The sequence below is a fragment of the Ischnura elegans genome, chromosome 2, assembly GCF_921293095.1.
Source record: "Ischnura elegans chromosome 2, ioIscEleg1.1, whole genome shotgun sequence".
Taxonomy (NCBI): Eukaryota; Metazoa; Arthropoda; class Insecta; order Odonata; family Coenagrionidae; genus Ischnura; species Ischnura elegans.
In genome coordinates, this window is record NC_060247.1 from 123,592,694 (window position 1) to 123,609,461 (window position 16,768).

Genomic DNA, 16,768 nt, shown 5'->3' on the forward strand with positions numbered 1-16,768 from the left:
TTTGATAGCCCTATTTTAACATTTGGGTTTTTATCTTTGAAAATTGTCCAAGCTTGTTTTAAACTCACAACTAGGTATCGAGTGTGATCGTGTATTTTATTTTTTTGCTCATATTTTTTTCTATAAATAACACGGTCCTTCCAACCAGGAACCTGCCAGGTCACAACATCACTGTTGTAAACTTCTACAACTTCTTTATAATAAACTTCATTACAGGCATCCCCCGAGTTACGTAAGAGATGCGTGTCGGCAGACTATGCGTAAGTCGAAATTTACGTAAGTCGAACCTTTGCGTTGGCGCTTCAGAGATTGCTGTATAACAAGTTGTATCGTACAGGAATGAGCGCAACCACATACGCCACCACATCCATCGCTAGAACTGCAAATTTTCACGTTGATTATTGACTTGGGATTTATAAGCGATATTTCTACAGAAATTAATGAAATTTCCTTCGAGGAATGACAAAAATGGGTCACTTTGTTATTTTTAGCACGTAAAAAACTCTATAACTATTCGATATTTTTTCTACCATAGGTTGTACAAGCGAATACAGTAAAACTTCGATTTTACGCACTTTGATTTTACATCAAGTCTCGTTTTTACGCAGCGACACTCAAGTCCGGCCGGAAAGCATAGGGAATTGCAATGGTGAAACTTCGATTTTACATCTTTTCTTGATTTTACGCAGTTTTTCGATTTTGCACAGCATAACCCCAGCCCCAAAGAGGCCGCTAATCTTGATTTTACGCAGTTGTATTTCGACTTTTTTTTAAAATCCCGACTGAAGCAATATGAAGTTAGGTTATTTATTCGTCTCAATGGGTTGCAAAAATGAATACAGGAACGGTTGAAATGACGTCGCGCTGTTGAGCGAGAAACTAAAAACATCGCGAATCTAATTATTGCTTCCCCCTGCGCCCTCTCAGTAATATTTCAGTCTCCTTTACGAACGCGAATATCGCTCTTAGTTAAAATTTGCCGTTGAAGGATATCGAAACCTAAAACATACGGCAATCGCCGTGTATTCGTAACTATTATTGATTGACAGATGATCGCCGGAGATATTAACATTATCACCTTTCGTTTATTATTCGACTTATTGGTCGACGCTGTTTATAACATATTTATTGCAATTACAGTAGATGGTCGTTAATCAGGAATTATGAACTACGGAATATCTATCCCCAACGGAAGGTTTTCTAGAATTTTGCCAACGCTATGCTTTCCGTCGCCCCAGCGAAATGAGTCGTTAAAAATCCTCCCGTGCCAAATTTTGGCTTCCAAGATGATCCAATAAAGATAGTTGTACTCTTAGTATGGACGTAAGTCGATGGTGATTCAACACGATGGTAAAAGCAGCATGCGTTGTCTTATTCCGCGGGCTAACCCCACATCTGCGGGACGAATGGAGGCGAGGGAAAGTTGATTGCGCGGCGCGCTTATCAGAACCGACTCAACTTGTATCTCATTGTCAGTGGGTTTAAATGAAACATGGTTGGATCTTGAATAGCTATTAGCTTAACTCCGTTAGATGGCAAGCGTTTATTTTTAACGGAACGGGAGTTAATGCCCTCGGAGAATAACTCGCGTCGTCAATCGTCATGTAATCATTGAAGTCAAATTCAAGACGTGAGTGATAAGGCAGTCCCTTTAAATTCAGGAATGGCTTAGCACCATTAAATCGAAATACAAAAAGTGTCCGGTGTTGTTATCAGATATGGGGAGCAAAATATTACGCGAAGATGAGTCACACATCGGCTTGTGAGTCGAAGGTTCCGGCGCTGAATTCGCGGAAGAATGCCGACAGAGAAGCTATCCCCGGTAGATTCAATCTACTAATGCTAAAATTTAATGGGAAAATGATTTTTTAATGCGTAAAAATTATAAAGAGGGAAAATTTTTCCGGACTACTAATCATTTGTTATTCATCACTGGCGGCATGACGGTAGTTTCGCCGTTATTTAAAAAAGTGATCTAAACACCGGAAAAATCTGAATTACCGAATTTCCCGGGTCCTGCGTGCTCCGTATTACCTATGGTATGCTATTTGGAAGGAGGTAACGGACAGCTGGGGTCATTAGCGCCATGAAGTAAGGGCTGGGGGGATAGGAACCCTGTGTTGGCATTAGCCAGGTTGTAATGATAGGCTCAAAAGGGACCAGGACTTAATGTCCCATCTAATGGACAGAGTGGTGCACTGGAAGTGCCCTCCACATTACACTCAAGTAGGGATAGGGCCATCTCTGTGATGTATAAGCAAAATTTTGCTCCCTGTCAATGGGGTTAATTTGGGTGACTATCCTCATATATCTCATTTCTTCAATCTCCAATCTTTTTTTGTCTGCAGGTGGTTTTCCTGAAAACTGCTTTTTATGAGAATATTTTCGAAAATTAGCTTCTCTGCGAGCATTTAGTATCACCATTCCGAAATTTATCCAGGGTAACAGAAGTAATTTTAGTGCCAGAAATGCTGGCAATTCAACCATGTTGTTCAACCAAGGGAAACATTGTTCAGGAATGCAACGTTGTTTCTCTTAAGGTAACACGTCATCTGTGGTGTTGCTTGTGAGTAAATGAGATTATTAGGCTTCAATTTCTAACCTCCATATGAGTAATTGAATCTGGGAAACATATATCTGATGCGATCGAAAAGGATTTCATGGTCTTTTATCGTAAAACCTCACATAGGAGACTTTTTCTTGTTCCGGTTCTGGCTTAAATCAGAACTATACGAAAGTGTAAGACGAAGCATTCTAAAAATAATGAGCAAGTGTTATCCTGAAAACTATACTCCACCTCAATACCAACTCTTGATTTTACACACTTTGATTTTACACAGTGCCCATATTTCGGTCCCTCCAAATGCGTAAAATCAAAGTTTTACTGTATATACTTCTTCGCGCTCGCATTCGAAAATTAACGTAATCATTTGAAATACGGTTATCGCTTACGTAAGTACGGATTTACGTAAGTCAAGACATACGTAACTCGGGGGATGCCTGTATTATCTACAACTTTGCAGGTTGAAGATGTATTTATAACTGAAATACAACATGCTTGGCTTAACAATGTGAGCCTAATGTGGTTTACAACATTGCTGTTATAGTGAAGTATTTTTTCTTAGAGTATAATAAATTATTAATACCAGATTTCACTTTTAGGTTATCCTTTATGGATTGTGCTTAACTTTAGTTTAAATAAACACAATTCCTACCAATGATGATAATAGTCTAATAATTGAAACTTAATACAGCCAATATAAAAGAAGTTTGCAGCATTTAAAGGCTGGTGTCGGACGTAGAGTCGGACGTAGACTTCTTTTTCTACGTCCGACACCAGTATAAAAACAAAACTATGGGACATAATATTTTTCAACTCCAGGATCCTTTAGCTATAAATAAACTCACTTTAAATCTTAACTTTCATGGTTTAAAAAAATTTTGTGTGACTGCTATAAAACTAAAACTCCTTTTTTGGTGTCGGACGTAGAACGAATTGTAACTCAAAGTTAAACTACTCTGTCATGGTAACTAAGAGAGTTAAAAAGTTGTAAATGGCAAGAATGTTTTATTTGGTTCCTTAATCAGCCAAAAACATTAACTTTGGTTTGATATGATTTTTCTTTTTTATTCCATTTATAGTAATATGACGTTATTGCAAAAACCAACTAGAAAAACACTAAATAAAATTGAAAAATAAAGTACCATATCTTTTTATTGTGGAAAAATTTCCTAAAACAAATACTAGAACTTTATAACTGGTACTTTTAGCTTTCCAAAAATGTATAATACATAGGGGTTTGAAATAAAAAAATAATAGTGTTGAGGTTTACCGTTTTGTGGAATTGCCCATATGTTTCCAGTGGAAAAAATGTGTTACTCTGAAACTCATAATAATTAAAAATTATTCCTTATGTGAAACTTTCCTTAAAATATACATTTCTTATAGTTTTAAACATATCCCTGTCTTTCCTTATTTAAAAATAAATTCATAATTTATCTGTGTTTCGTTTACTGTGAGAAAGAGAACTCCTTGTAGTTGTTGCACCTTTATCACCAGAACTTTAATGCCATTGAGAGATGGGGAAAAGAGAGTAAGGGAGAGCTCAGAAAAGTTCTTGATTATTCTCGAAAAGGGGAAATGAGGAGACAGAAGTTGCTGAAGGTGGGGAAGGGGGCGTGGCCGATGACAAATTCAGATGGTAGCTCACAAATATATGCACCAATCTCTCTTCATTCTCCCCCCTCCCATTCATCCTTTGACATTAGTGTTTTGCTTAAACTGCATCATGTAATCTGGAAATGTTCAAAGTTGTCTTCCTTAGACATTTTTGCATAGTTTCAGACCTCTAGAGTGCTCTAGGTATAATACATATTACAAAGGGGAACTTGCATGGTTTGTCGATTGCAATAAAAACTATTTTGTACAGGTAAAATGGATATATTAGCTTGCAAAAATACCTAAAGTTTTCCATTCATCATTTTAAAAAAATCACAAAATCGACTTAAAAATCGAGCAAAACTTCTCTGAGCCGACCACTGTGCGAAGACACCCGAGCTTTGCCAAGGCCAGGTGTGACAGCTATAGTGCCTAAACTGCTGTAGGGAGTCAGGAAATATGCTGAGTGCATGCTATAAACATTGTTTTGGTGGAGTATTTAGCCACTCATCGTCCTTGTTTATGTGCTATTATTCTTGGCTTTTCCTTGGCTTGGCAATAGGAAGTTTTCCTATTGTCATTGTCCATGATTATTACTTGGGATATTGATAATGTGACATCAGCATGATGAAATACAAGCGTTTTACCTCATATATGTATTTCCGTTATCAGAAAAATGGATAATGTTGCCACTTGTTCAAATAGTATACCTGAAATTGATGCCACGACCCTTGTAGAATTTGTTATGACTAAGTATTGCTATACGTCAGGGGAAATTCCTGACGTAAAAGAAACTTTTAATATTGGAGGATAACGAGCGGTTTAATTATGCATGAATGCCTCAATTTTCCCAGTTTATTGGGATGTTCCATGCTTCAGTGCATTTTCTAACAATGTACTACTCTGTGTATTCCATTTTCATCTAGTTTTATGTTTAGGTCAAAGCACTTGCATATTACTTGACGCACTTGTAGATTTTCAAGGGTTCTTCGAAAAGTACCTACGTTAAAAATTTTAATGTTTAAGTTTCAACAGGGTCACTACCCCTGCCTTTGCAACAAGGGAGTTCAATGCAGTAGTGATGGCATAAACGACTCTTTTTGGTGAGATTATTGAAGTGAAATATGAACTGTTTACCATTAAATGAATACCTACTCAATTGAAAATCATAGGTAGACTCACTTATGGGTTGAGTAGGCACACTTGAGTCACCCGTATTAGTGCATTGTTCAAGGGTGCAGCTAGGAATTAAGGCTATGGGGGGTTTCAGGCGCAACTAATACTGGGGAGCCAGGGGGGTATGGCATACCCACCAGGATGGGAGTGGGAGGTGTGGGGGCCCTGCACCAGAAAATATTTCAGATAAATGGTTTAAAATGGTGAGTTTTATGGCCTTCTGAGGGATATTTTATTAATCCTTACACTATTGTATAATTAATATTAATCCAATTGTGTAAAATACATTAAACTTTAAAAAATTTATGAGCTCAGGGGGGGTTTATATCCCCCAAAACCCTCCCTCCCTGTGCCACTGTCGCTGTTAGCCAAGTGGTAGACTGCTTCAGGCAATGCCTTCATAAGCTTATACAAGCCATAGTATTGAATTTGGCAATGCTGCATTAACAGAGAAGGTAGTCCTATTTGTCCTATGGTGGTCCGATTCTCTCCTGCTGAAAATCTATCGCAAACACTTAGCTGGAGAGCCTTAATCACAGATAAAAACACTTAACTCCTGTGGAATAACAAATCATCTGTTACTCTGCATTCTTTTCATGTAAGTAGCAGGGTTGGAAAGCTAATGCCAATTCAGAGAGCCAAGAGAAGCACTTTTCTATAATAATGAAAAATAACTTTTGGGCTGTTATCTATGAAAAGCGATGGACAGTGAAAGAAACACAAGACATGCACCTATTGTTAAAAGAAACTTTTATTTCTTGATAATGTGACAGAGTTTCACGATAAGAATTCACAGCAAAACAGTCTTCACACAACTCACATGTGAAATTACGAATCGGTTCTGCTGCCAATACACACACACTAATCTCAATAATATAGGTAAATCCACAAACGATATACTAGTACACACCTTAAAAATATAATGGGAGAGAGGCACATACAATAATTAATAACTGGAAGTCACTACCATTCATATATTCTTCATTTACAATCACAGACTTCGCTATGATGAACACTACTATTTATTCACTGATTTGAAGCCTTAAATTAGTACATGCAAGTGGCACAGGTGACTTTTCTCTATACTATTCATTGATTTACTAGAAAAACAAACTTCACACACAGCTGTGATCTTGATAGCTTGATCGTGAAATGCCATATCTTTGGTGAATATCAGAGGTGAACACGCCACTACAATTTTTACATTACTGTCAGACATTTATCGCTAGCATAATAGCTCTTTTTACAATTCAATCATGATGGAACACTGATTAATACAACATTTGGCCAATATTTTTCAAACCTGTCAAACTTTGTGCATTGCCACCACTGGCACTGTGATTATCAGCAATAAATTAACAGGAGTTGTCACATTGAAAATAACACTATTTTGGCATAAAAGATGTTCGTAGAAATCTCCAGCGAGCAAAAGTTGTATTGACTGGAATTCACCTTATACTACAAGCACAGGCAGTCCTAAACGACGAATTTTCCGGTACCTATGAAGAAATGGATGAAGTTATTGTATATAAAAGCACAGCGGGCATTAGAAAACATCAAAATTGTTCTAATTGCATAAATGAATGAGGTGCCATCAACATCAACTTACAATTGACATATCCCCCTCCAACTTCCGTAGCTCAAGACTTCAACAATGTTATTTAGGTAATATTAAAGTTTTGGTTTAACTGCTCCAGTTTTATATTTTATGTGCTTACTCAGATATTAATATTATAAGTAATACAAAATATGAGGGCTTCCAAGCCTCTGTCATCAGATATTTTGCTTAAATTTGAAAATAACCAACACATCTCACAAACGAAGCTCCCACAATTGCTGGCAACCATTACTAACAATCACAAAAAGTGCTTCGGGTGATGTTTCGGCACAGAAGACGTCACGTCACCGTCACGTTCTTCAGCAGTGGGTTGGGGGGTGAGGGAGTTTTCGGCATGCTTTAAAATTTGTTTTATTTATTATTGAATATATCGCAAAGGAAAACTCAGATTTACGTGCGGTTTTCTTTGCTGAAATCAAAAAATAATTTTCTGTCCGCCTGTGAAACAAAAAAAATCATGCAAGTTCCCCATTAGAAGAAATGAGGGTCAGACCATGTTTAGTTGTATAGAAGACTTTTCTGGAGATCTCAGATCTATGTATTTTCAAATTTGCATACTTCTATGTTGGAAGATGGAAGTTCATTTTTTGTTTAAATTCTATTTCAGGCAAGATGTTAGGACATTCCTGATGTTAAATGACTCGGCTACACTCAATAAAGATTCCTTGTCAAGTTTTCCAGAAAATCAAACTTCAACTGACCAAGTAAACAAAAGGAAAATTGATCTTGGGCCCTCTGAAAGACCTCAGTAAGACATTCGTTTTGAATTCTCTTTTATCAGCCTGCATTCCTTCAATGGTTACAATTACTCCAGGTTAAAGACTTAATTTTTATTTTCTTATTCTTTATCTCAAAAGGGTTTATTGTAGTGTTGTCCATGATCAGAGCATTATTTAAAAATTTTTAACCGTCTGAATTTTAGCTTCTTTATTTTACCACTCCAACTTACACATTCTATAAAACTTTCTCTGTGTCATGACTCTTGTTCTGTCTGTTTTTAATGCTTCCAAGATTGTGTGAGCATTTTCAAACAAATGATGGACCTGTAAATACCTAAGTTTCCTCAATTGGAGTCCAAGTTGGGACTGTTCCTATAAAGTACATGCTAAATTAAAAAGGAAAATTATGATTAAACTGTTCAGAGTTGAGGCTTTCAGATAATCTGGTTTTGTATTTCATGCTTTTCTCAGACTCTTTAATTGCGGTGACAAATAGTGTGCACAATGTGCTCAATGGCATACTTTGAAAAATTGTTGGCCCATTTTTGGCAGAACATCGGTAGCACACAGCACAGTGCTGGATGGAAATGGTTGCCATGAGGACAAAAACCACAAATTCATTAATGTAATTACTTCATTTTCAGAGTACCTCAGGGGGGATGGGTAATAATTCTTCAAATAACTCATCGGAATCGTGTTATTGAATTTTTGTTAAGATATTTCTGGGCTTAGTTTTGCATGCAACTCCGTCTGGCTTAGGCTGTTAAATACTTGGTTTTTTAAGGAAATTTGCGAAAGAGAGAAAAAGAAAAAGGTTCATTTGTTCTGCTTTCATTGATGGTGGAAATTTCAAGTACAGGAGCCTTGATTACCTGTTATTCCGATATGGTTGGTTGGATTATCCACCTATTACTTTCTAACCACTACTCCATAGCACTCTCTAAATCTCCCTTTCAAACCCTCCTCTATCCTCCTCCTTCCTCTATCCTTCCCCCTCCTTTTCCTCCTCCCTCCTTATCATCCTCCTATCATTTCCCTCCTCAAAGCAATTTGTTTTTACATGAAATTCTAATGCCAAATTCAAGGAAAAATTGCAATTTTGATAATCCTGATTGAGTTATCTATTTCAGATATCTACACCCATGTCTCGTATAGCGCAATTTCGATTAGCGCAATTTCGATATAGCGCAAATTCGTTCCTCGGGGAAACATTGCAACGCAGTGTAGCCTAATCAAAAATCTTAAACGCTCTCGTGATAAAACGTGAACTTGCGCTAAGTACACACGAAATTGCTATCATTTTACGCATATTAATAGTATTGCTTGCTTCAAATCTTCTAATTTGTTTATGTATTAATCGAAATCTATTGCTGTGCAATGGCCAAAAGCATTACTCGTCATTGGGTCCAGATAGCCAGCCTACCGAAGTAATTTATCTCGTCTCCTTAACAGAATGAGTTAATTTAGATCATTAATTGAGCGTGGGGGTAGTGGAAATGAGTTTTTTTTAAGCAATACTGGTTGAGACGTAATTTTTGCCGTCATAGGATATCGGGCGATTGACTTCCAGGTAGAGGGTCTACGCTAAAACCTTCAAGGTCATCGGTATTCACGGAGGAGAAATGGAGCGGTGGCCGAGTTGCGTATGAATAGCATCAACACATAAAAGGGTCCGCTATAGAGTCTTAAACACAATAGTTCCCTCCCCGCAGTCGTAGGCCCTCTGTGTCTCAAGAATACAGTTCAGCAGTAGAAGGTGATTTTGATAGAGCCATGCCGAGTAAAAACCAAGAGAAAATGGCAAAAAATAGGAATGCGGGTAGAAAAATCAAGAATTTATCAAGAAAAACCATAAACCTAGAAGAGAAATTGATATAGGCCAATTGCTTTGAAAATGGAGAACGTCAAAGCGATATTGCGCGGAAGTTTAAACGCACGATGCCTTATTCTGAATAAAGACGAAGTTAAAACATCAGTGACCTCAGCCGCACCAACTTCAACCAAGCGGTCTACACATACGGAAAGTTCAAAGTGATTCAGTACAAAAAGACGAGAGTAGTAATCGTTCCGAGACATTAAGTGAAAGCTCCGGTTGGTTCCAGAATTTAAACGGCAAGCAGGTATTTTCAGTGCAGCAATATCAGGTGAATCTGCAAGTGTTGATAGCGCAGTCACCACAACATTTTCTGATGAACTCCAAGCTGTGATTGAAAGTGGCTCCTTTCCCCCTCAACTAGTTTTTAGTGCTGACGAGACGATATTCTTTTGGAAAAGAATGCATTCTCGTTCATTCATTTTCAGGGAAGGAAAACCTGGGTCAGGTTTCAAAGGCATTTAAAGACTGTTTCACGTAGCTGCTAATGACTCGGAGGACTTTAAATTAAAATGATTTATCATTCATAAACTCCGCTAGCTATGAAATGGCATTCAAAGTAGCATTTGCCTGTCACTTCGATGAGCGACAAAAGGGCCTGGGTGACACAATAGTTGTTTTTAGACTGGTTTGAAAAATCGTCAACTGCCGGCAATGCATTACGAACCCCTGAGATAGCAGATGTTAGCCCACCCGCACGACAGGAGGGAATTTAAAAAGCACGTAAGAATTTTTTTTAACGCGAATAAAAGTCTTCAAATGCGTGCTTACTATCTTTAAAAATGTTTTAAACTATAAAAATTTATATATACAATGTTTTCTAAGGCTATTTATGGGAATATATATGTTTTAGAGGAAATTCAATACCCAAGACCTATGCTACCAGGAACACATCCCTATCTTCCCAATGTTAAAACGCTCTCGTACAACGCAAATTCGTATAGCGCAAAGACCCCAAGGAACGCATCCCTTGCGCTATACGAGACATGGGTGTATTTGGCCTTTCCCTCCATTAGGACCAATAATAAAAAACACTTTGCATTCCTATTGGGAATAACTATAACATTAATGAATTTTTAAAATTAAGCATTTTCTTAAGGGATATGGCTTATGGCCTATTTTGTTGCTAGTGGTTTGACTCGTGCCCGGCATTTCCCTTGTCAGTTCATTGATCCAGAGTCAACTTATTCAATTAGTTAAAGTAGAGATGAAGTTGTTATTGACATTATGTGCTAGGTTAAAAAATATTTGTAAAAAAAATGAAGTGATTTTTGTCTCTCTTCCTTCTCCCAGAGTTAAACCAAGTGATTTTGAATTTTTGCGTGTTATTGGAAAAGGAAGCTTTGGAAAAGTATTATTAGCACGATATTGTGCTGATAAAAAGTATTATGCAGTGAAGGTATGTACAAAAAGTCATATTCCATCATCAGATTTATAAATACTCTGTCACTCACCATTCACTTACCTGAGGCTTTTCTATTGTTTACCTTTTCCTAAGAAAAATTTCATGCAATTCTCGATTTAAATCAGATCTGAAATTCGTGTGGTGAGATCTGGATCAGTAATTTTGACCTAGTTGGAAACTGAAGTTCCTGAGCTGGAGTGGATGGAACTGCAGTTCCTTATCTAGATTGAATGTGGAACAGCTTTTCCTGGTCTTGATATTGTGGGCACAAAAATAACTGCTTTTATGTTCCATATCATTTCCAAACATTCCATTTCAGTGCCCTAACTGCTGGTTCCTAACTGTCTATAGAAAAGACATTCCATGCAGTCCAGATGTAAAATTTATTTTTAATGGAGAACTTGCACATTTTTTGGAAAAAAGTAGAGGAGATAGAGGACGTTGAATCTTGCACAAAGCAAAAAACCCGAGGGCTTGGTAATGCTTCGTTCCCGAGATAAAAATTCTCAAAGTTGTTGAAAATCCAACGGCGTGAAAAACGGCATTCGAAAGGGGGCGTGGTTGTTTCCAAGGGTCTGACGTCATATATGCCGTTCCGAGGACTCCGAGGCAGTACTGCAGTGGGGGCTGCCGTTCCGGCCGCTTCCTCCGGGACTCTCTGTGCGGCAATTACGGAGAAAAGGAGCTAGGGTGGAGAAACTTTTTAAAAGGTTTTAAAAAGAAATTGTAAAGCAAAATCCATCAAAACGTTTTATTGAAATCAAAGGGCTTAAATTAACAGGGGGAATATATTTTTTCTCCAGAATTCCCTGACCCTGTTAATTCGCTAAATTTTTATCATAATTGACAATTTTAATTTCAATTTTGGAATTGACTTCGTACCTAGGGTCAGCAACGCACAATATTCCTTTTTCCTTCCCATAAAGCAACATTTGGAGTTGCAATTGTGCATGGCATCTACTGCCCACTTTCCCACATTTGCTAGTATAATTTAACTTGCATCTTTCAGATGTGGAAAACTTAACCTCTACCACATATTCAGAACTAATGGCATCAGGCGATGCCACAAATTCAGGGAGTTCAGCCTTCAATAAAAGTCCTGTACTTTCAAAACTAAAACCCAACTCTCGTCTTAATGACTTAATTACATCTCCTTCTAGGTCTTCCCCCCTCTTCATTGGCCCTGTGATTTTAAAGGGTCGAGCACCCATCAGCTGCTCTCAAGGGCACCACCACCATCCATATTACAGTTAGCCACTGCATAAATCTTTGAGGCACCCACTCGTGCATACCTCAACTTATGCCACAGGTGACATGATGCCTGCCCAACAGTCAATGATGATGCTTGTAAAAAAAAGGGCAGGGTCATTTTATACTTAGCAAATTGAATGAAGTCCTCATAGAGCTTATTGGTCAAATTTTGAGTTATAAATAAAATGCCCAAATGAAATAAGCCCAACTGCTCAAGTGAAGTAGAGGGAGAGTTGTAAGCCAACAGAACACAATGATCGTTATTTTCCCTGCAGTCCATCAATACCCGGTCCTTGAAATCACCAATTCCAAGAATTGGGTCCACAGGCTTCAAATTTCCTAGATCAGTGGCCTTAAGGAGTTGGTTTCTTACACTAGACAAAGGTGGTTTGTGCCAATAGCACTCAACTTCAGTTGGGGAAGGCTCTAAGCTCTTGTTGTGGAGCCACACTAGGAAAGTCAAGGCATGCTTGCATCCCCCTTAAACATGAAGTGGTAAACATTGCATCATTAGTCATCTTACAGAAAAATAATTTACATTTTTTTAATTTTTATTTTACATATTACCATAGATTCTACGTGCATATTTTGTCCATAAAAAACGTTGGTATACATCTAAACGTTGATGAAATTACATTAAATTTAAGAGCTACTTGAAACCACTACAAATAAACATCATAACATAAAGGTACATACATACATACTTATAAATCCATTAACTGTGGTCTCAGCAACTAATAAAGAAATGCATGAATTAGGTAAAAACTAGTATTAATGAATCATTATGCCGAAGCATTATAATTACCTGACGACACTGTGCATTTGTGATAGTCTAGGCTCAAAATCATTTTCGACGCTTCGTCGAACACCATGGTGGCATTATAATTTTTGGCCGTAACTTTATGTTCCGGACAAATCTCACACTTCACCCGGCATAAATTATTAGATCTTTGTAATCGCACACGTCCAATCATGCTCTCAATGTATTCTTTTCTCATTGATCTGGAATAAAGATTCATAATGTAAACATTGCGAAAAGGTCATATGTATTATCACAACTTTGCTAATAATGACGACCTACTGCAACAGAATTCACATGAAAACAATTCATGCATTCATTTATCTAGTAAATAATTTAAAATACTTTATACCTTTTATATTTACTTAATTTATTTATACTTAATACCGCAAAGCCTTTACATTTCGTAGTTCAGCTGATGTGTACTGTTAACAGCTCATTAAGTACTCCTACATTATAAGAGAGTCGACTTTGGGCAGATTTGCGGACTCCACACGAATATATCCAGCTTCCATGCCGATAATTCTCTTAAGTGTGAAATAATAACAGCTAGCGTACTTCTTTAACTTGTACTACAGCGCAGGAGATGTATATCCTAAGGTAAATCCACTTTCCAGCGTCTCGAACTGGTAAACACTTTGTTATGCCTGGTTACCATGCCACGGAACCGCATATATGACGTCACGCATCATAAATGCCGTAAAACGATATCATTATTTTCAGGGCGCTACTGTTCAATTAATATGCGTCACTCAGGTTAAAGAAAAGTATACATATTAAAGATTTTCGATTTTCTATACGATGCATGAGTTAAATTGGCTGTACAAAATCCTTGCAAGTTCTCCATTGGGTTTTTTATGTAGAATTACATTCATCACTAACATTGGTAACCCATACTGCATGCTTAAAATATTTTATTGTATTGGTGTGCTTACTTTGAATGCAATTCTTTAAAGAAAATCTATTGCCTTTTTATTTGCCAAATTTGCTCTTATGAAATATTCATTGCTGTGATGGGCCCTTATTTCATTTATCTACTGCCTTTCAAATTAACGTAAGTGCTTTTGTTTGGGTATAGTGTGTGCCAGTCATAAAATGGTGATTCAAGGGACACAGAGGACCTCAATTCCATTTTTCTTGAAGATGATTTTTTTAAATCGTAATGATTTGAAAAATAATTAACCAGTGGTAATAGTAAATAATTAATAAGTTTTTGGGTATCTATCTAAATTGTCCTTAAAATTTCTTGTTAAAATTATGGAAACAAAATTTAATCTTACTGTATTTCTGGGAGCCTTAAAAATTTATTTTGTCACGTTTGGGTAAAAGAGAATTTTTACATATTTTCCAGAATTGTCTTTTTTGTGTGTGGTTGAGTTGATGATCAATTGTTTGAGGTTGTGTTTCCTTAAAATGTTATTGACTATTGAAGTTAGGATGGATTTCATTTAGCAAATTCTTGAATGTAGTGCAATTCTTAAGAGGTTGAGGTGCTTAAAGGAACAATTAACAGCATGTGTGTTAGAGAATGGAAGGCTGCTAAACTATCACAAAGATGGTTAAATGTTGAAGTATGCATTTTAGTTTGTAGTTAAAAATGTTACAGATATTTATTGGAGCAATTTCATATTCTAATACAGCACACTCCCGATTATCCTAATGGCTAACGATGGGGAGAGACGGCACGAATATAATCGGAAAACACAGATAACCCAAAATTTCACTTAAATGTCTTGTAATGTTCATAATTTGCGTAAAACAAACAATGTATTATTATTTATGCAGTTATTCTGTTATTTTTGAGTGCTTTCCGGCCTCATTGAGGGCTTGCTTCACCAAGACGCGATCTTTTTAGTGGTGATTACATGGTTGTATTCGTATTATTAATGCTCCATGTAAGGCCTGGTTTCGAAAACCACACATCCGTGGCTATGTGATCACAGATACAGAAAAGTGGTTTGCATGAATGCTTCAAAACCACTGCTCGACGTCGGAAACAACACTGTTACGCACCATGCCACATAGTCGCGTCTCGTCAGGTTGCCTGGTTTGCAACTGCTGAACTGCCCGATTTTATTTTTTTATAAAGATCGCTAAAAATCTTGAGTGAAAGTGAAAATCATGCACGGATAATCCGCAACACGGGTATACCATAGCTGGATAATCATGAGTCTGCTGTATTTCAAGAATGTAGAGCTTATAGATCTTGAAAATGTGTGTGTTAAGAAATTAAGCAAAAATATTTACTCTATAATTATTTCATTATGGGTTTAGCTTACATTGGTGACTTTATGTTGGAAGATCTTTTGAAAATAGTTTCATTGGGTCCATGATGCATAAATTCATTGCCATTATTTTTCTCAGGTTCTACAAAAGCGTTTGATACTGAAGAGGAATGAAACTCAACATATCATGTCTGAAAGAAATGTTTTGCTATCCAATCTTAAGCATCCTTTTCTTGTTGGTCTCCACATCAGTTTTCAAACTCAAACCAAATTGTACTTTGTTTTAGACCTGGTGAATGGAGGTGAGGTAAGTCAGACTTATGTGGTGATACTGCATTTTTTATATAATTAATCTGATTTTAGGGGGTGCCTCAATAGGATCAGTCTTTTAGGCCCTAAATTGCAATTTGTTAAGAAATTTGTTCGAAAGAAGGGAGAGATAAGTTACCTCGCAAACAATCATCCTGCTTCATCTATTCAATTGTAAGTGAGAAATGAGAAAATGCAAAAGTTGCTGTCCTCCTTGCATGAGTTGGCGACTTTGTTAGATTCTCCAATTTCTTAAGTTAATCATGGAAGGCCTTTAATTGAGGGAAGGATTCGCTCACAAGAGTGTAAACAACAATTAACTGTACAAGACTCACGCAAGGAGTCACTTGGAGGTGGTGATGTGCTTGGCATGAGCTGGTGACATCATCAACTTATCTGATAAAGAGTTAAGGCCATTTACTGTTCATAAATGATAGCTGGAAAATTAGGAAACAGATCAGAAAAGGAAATAAGTGTAGGTCCCTCTATAATTCCAAATCTATTGCAAAAACAATATAAAAAAATTGATGAAAGAACCCATTTTGAGAAATTTACAAACTCTTTGAATTTGCCTGAATATTATATTTTGGTTATGAAGTAAGGATAGTAATTTGTAATTTCTCATACATTATCATGCATCCCTATAATATGCCCAAAAAAATTAGACCTTTTGATGACAGGAATGTGCAATTGCACGATCAAATTGTTTCATTAGCCAGTGGTGTGGAAGTGTTAAAGAATATCACCATTATTGTCTCTCACCAGGGTGTCCAGATCCCTCATTACCCATCCCAGAGGATGCTCTACGCTGAAATTTTAAAGTCATTTCCTAATACTGTCTTCATTACTTGCCGTGATTAATCATTTCTGAGGAAATATTTTATGGTAGATGGAGGAAATTTGCTCTAATGGAAGTGGAGCACTATATTGATTTTGTTCCTCCTTTGAATTTGAATCACAGCCCATTTCAGTGGCATTCTCCTAAGTCTTTAAATGGATGTAACCATTTTTCACCATACAATACATAATATTTCCACGTAAAGACTCACACTTCAACAGCAACTGTGAATGAAGTGGCTGGTATCCTGAACAGGATGCAACCCAACTCACTTACCTGTATACGAGGCCACTTTGATAGCATGAAATTTGTTTTTCCTGTCACAGGAAATGCAGAAAATTCCTCCAAATTCCTTTATAGATCAGACACATTTTTAACACTATTTGTAGAGATTGC

At 37.0% G+C, this 16,768-nt stretch overlaps 1 protein-coding gene across 1 annotated transcript in view; it reads left to right on the forward strand.

The window, feature by feature from the left end:
- The window catches only part of LOC124154567 (serine/threonine-protein kinase Sgk1-like), a 33,259-nt gene that overhangs the window by 6,377 nt on the left and 10,114 nt on the right, over positions 1-16,768 (forward strand). The window contains exons 5-7 of the mRNA XM_046528382.1: positions 7,561-7,701; positions 10,839-10,944; positions 15,365-15,532. Of these exons, the coding sequence (XP_046384338.1) occupies positions 7,561-7,701; positions 10,839-10,944; positions 15,365-15,532 (415 nt within the window). The remainder of the gene's footprint in view (positions 1-7,560; positions 7,702-10,838; positions 10,945-15,364; positions 15,533-16,768) is intronic.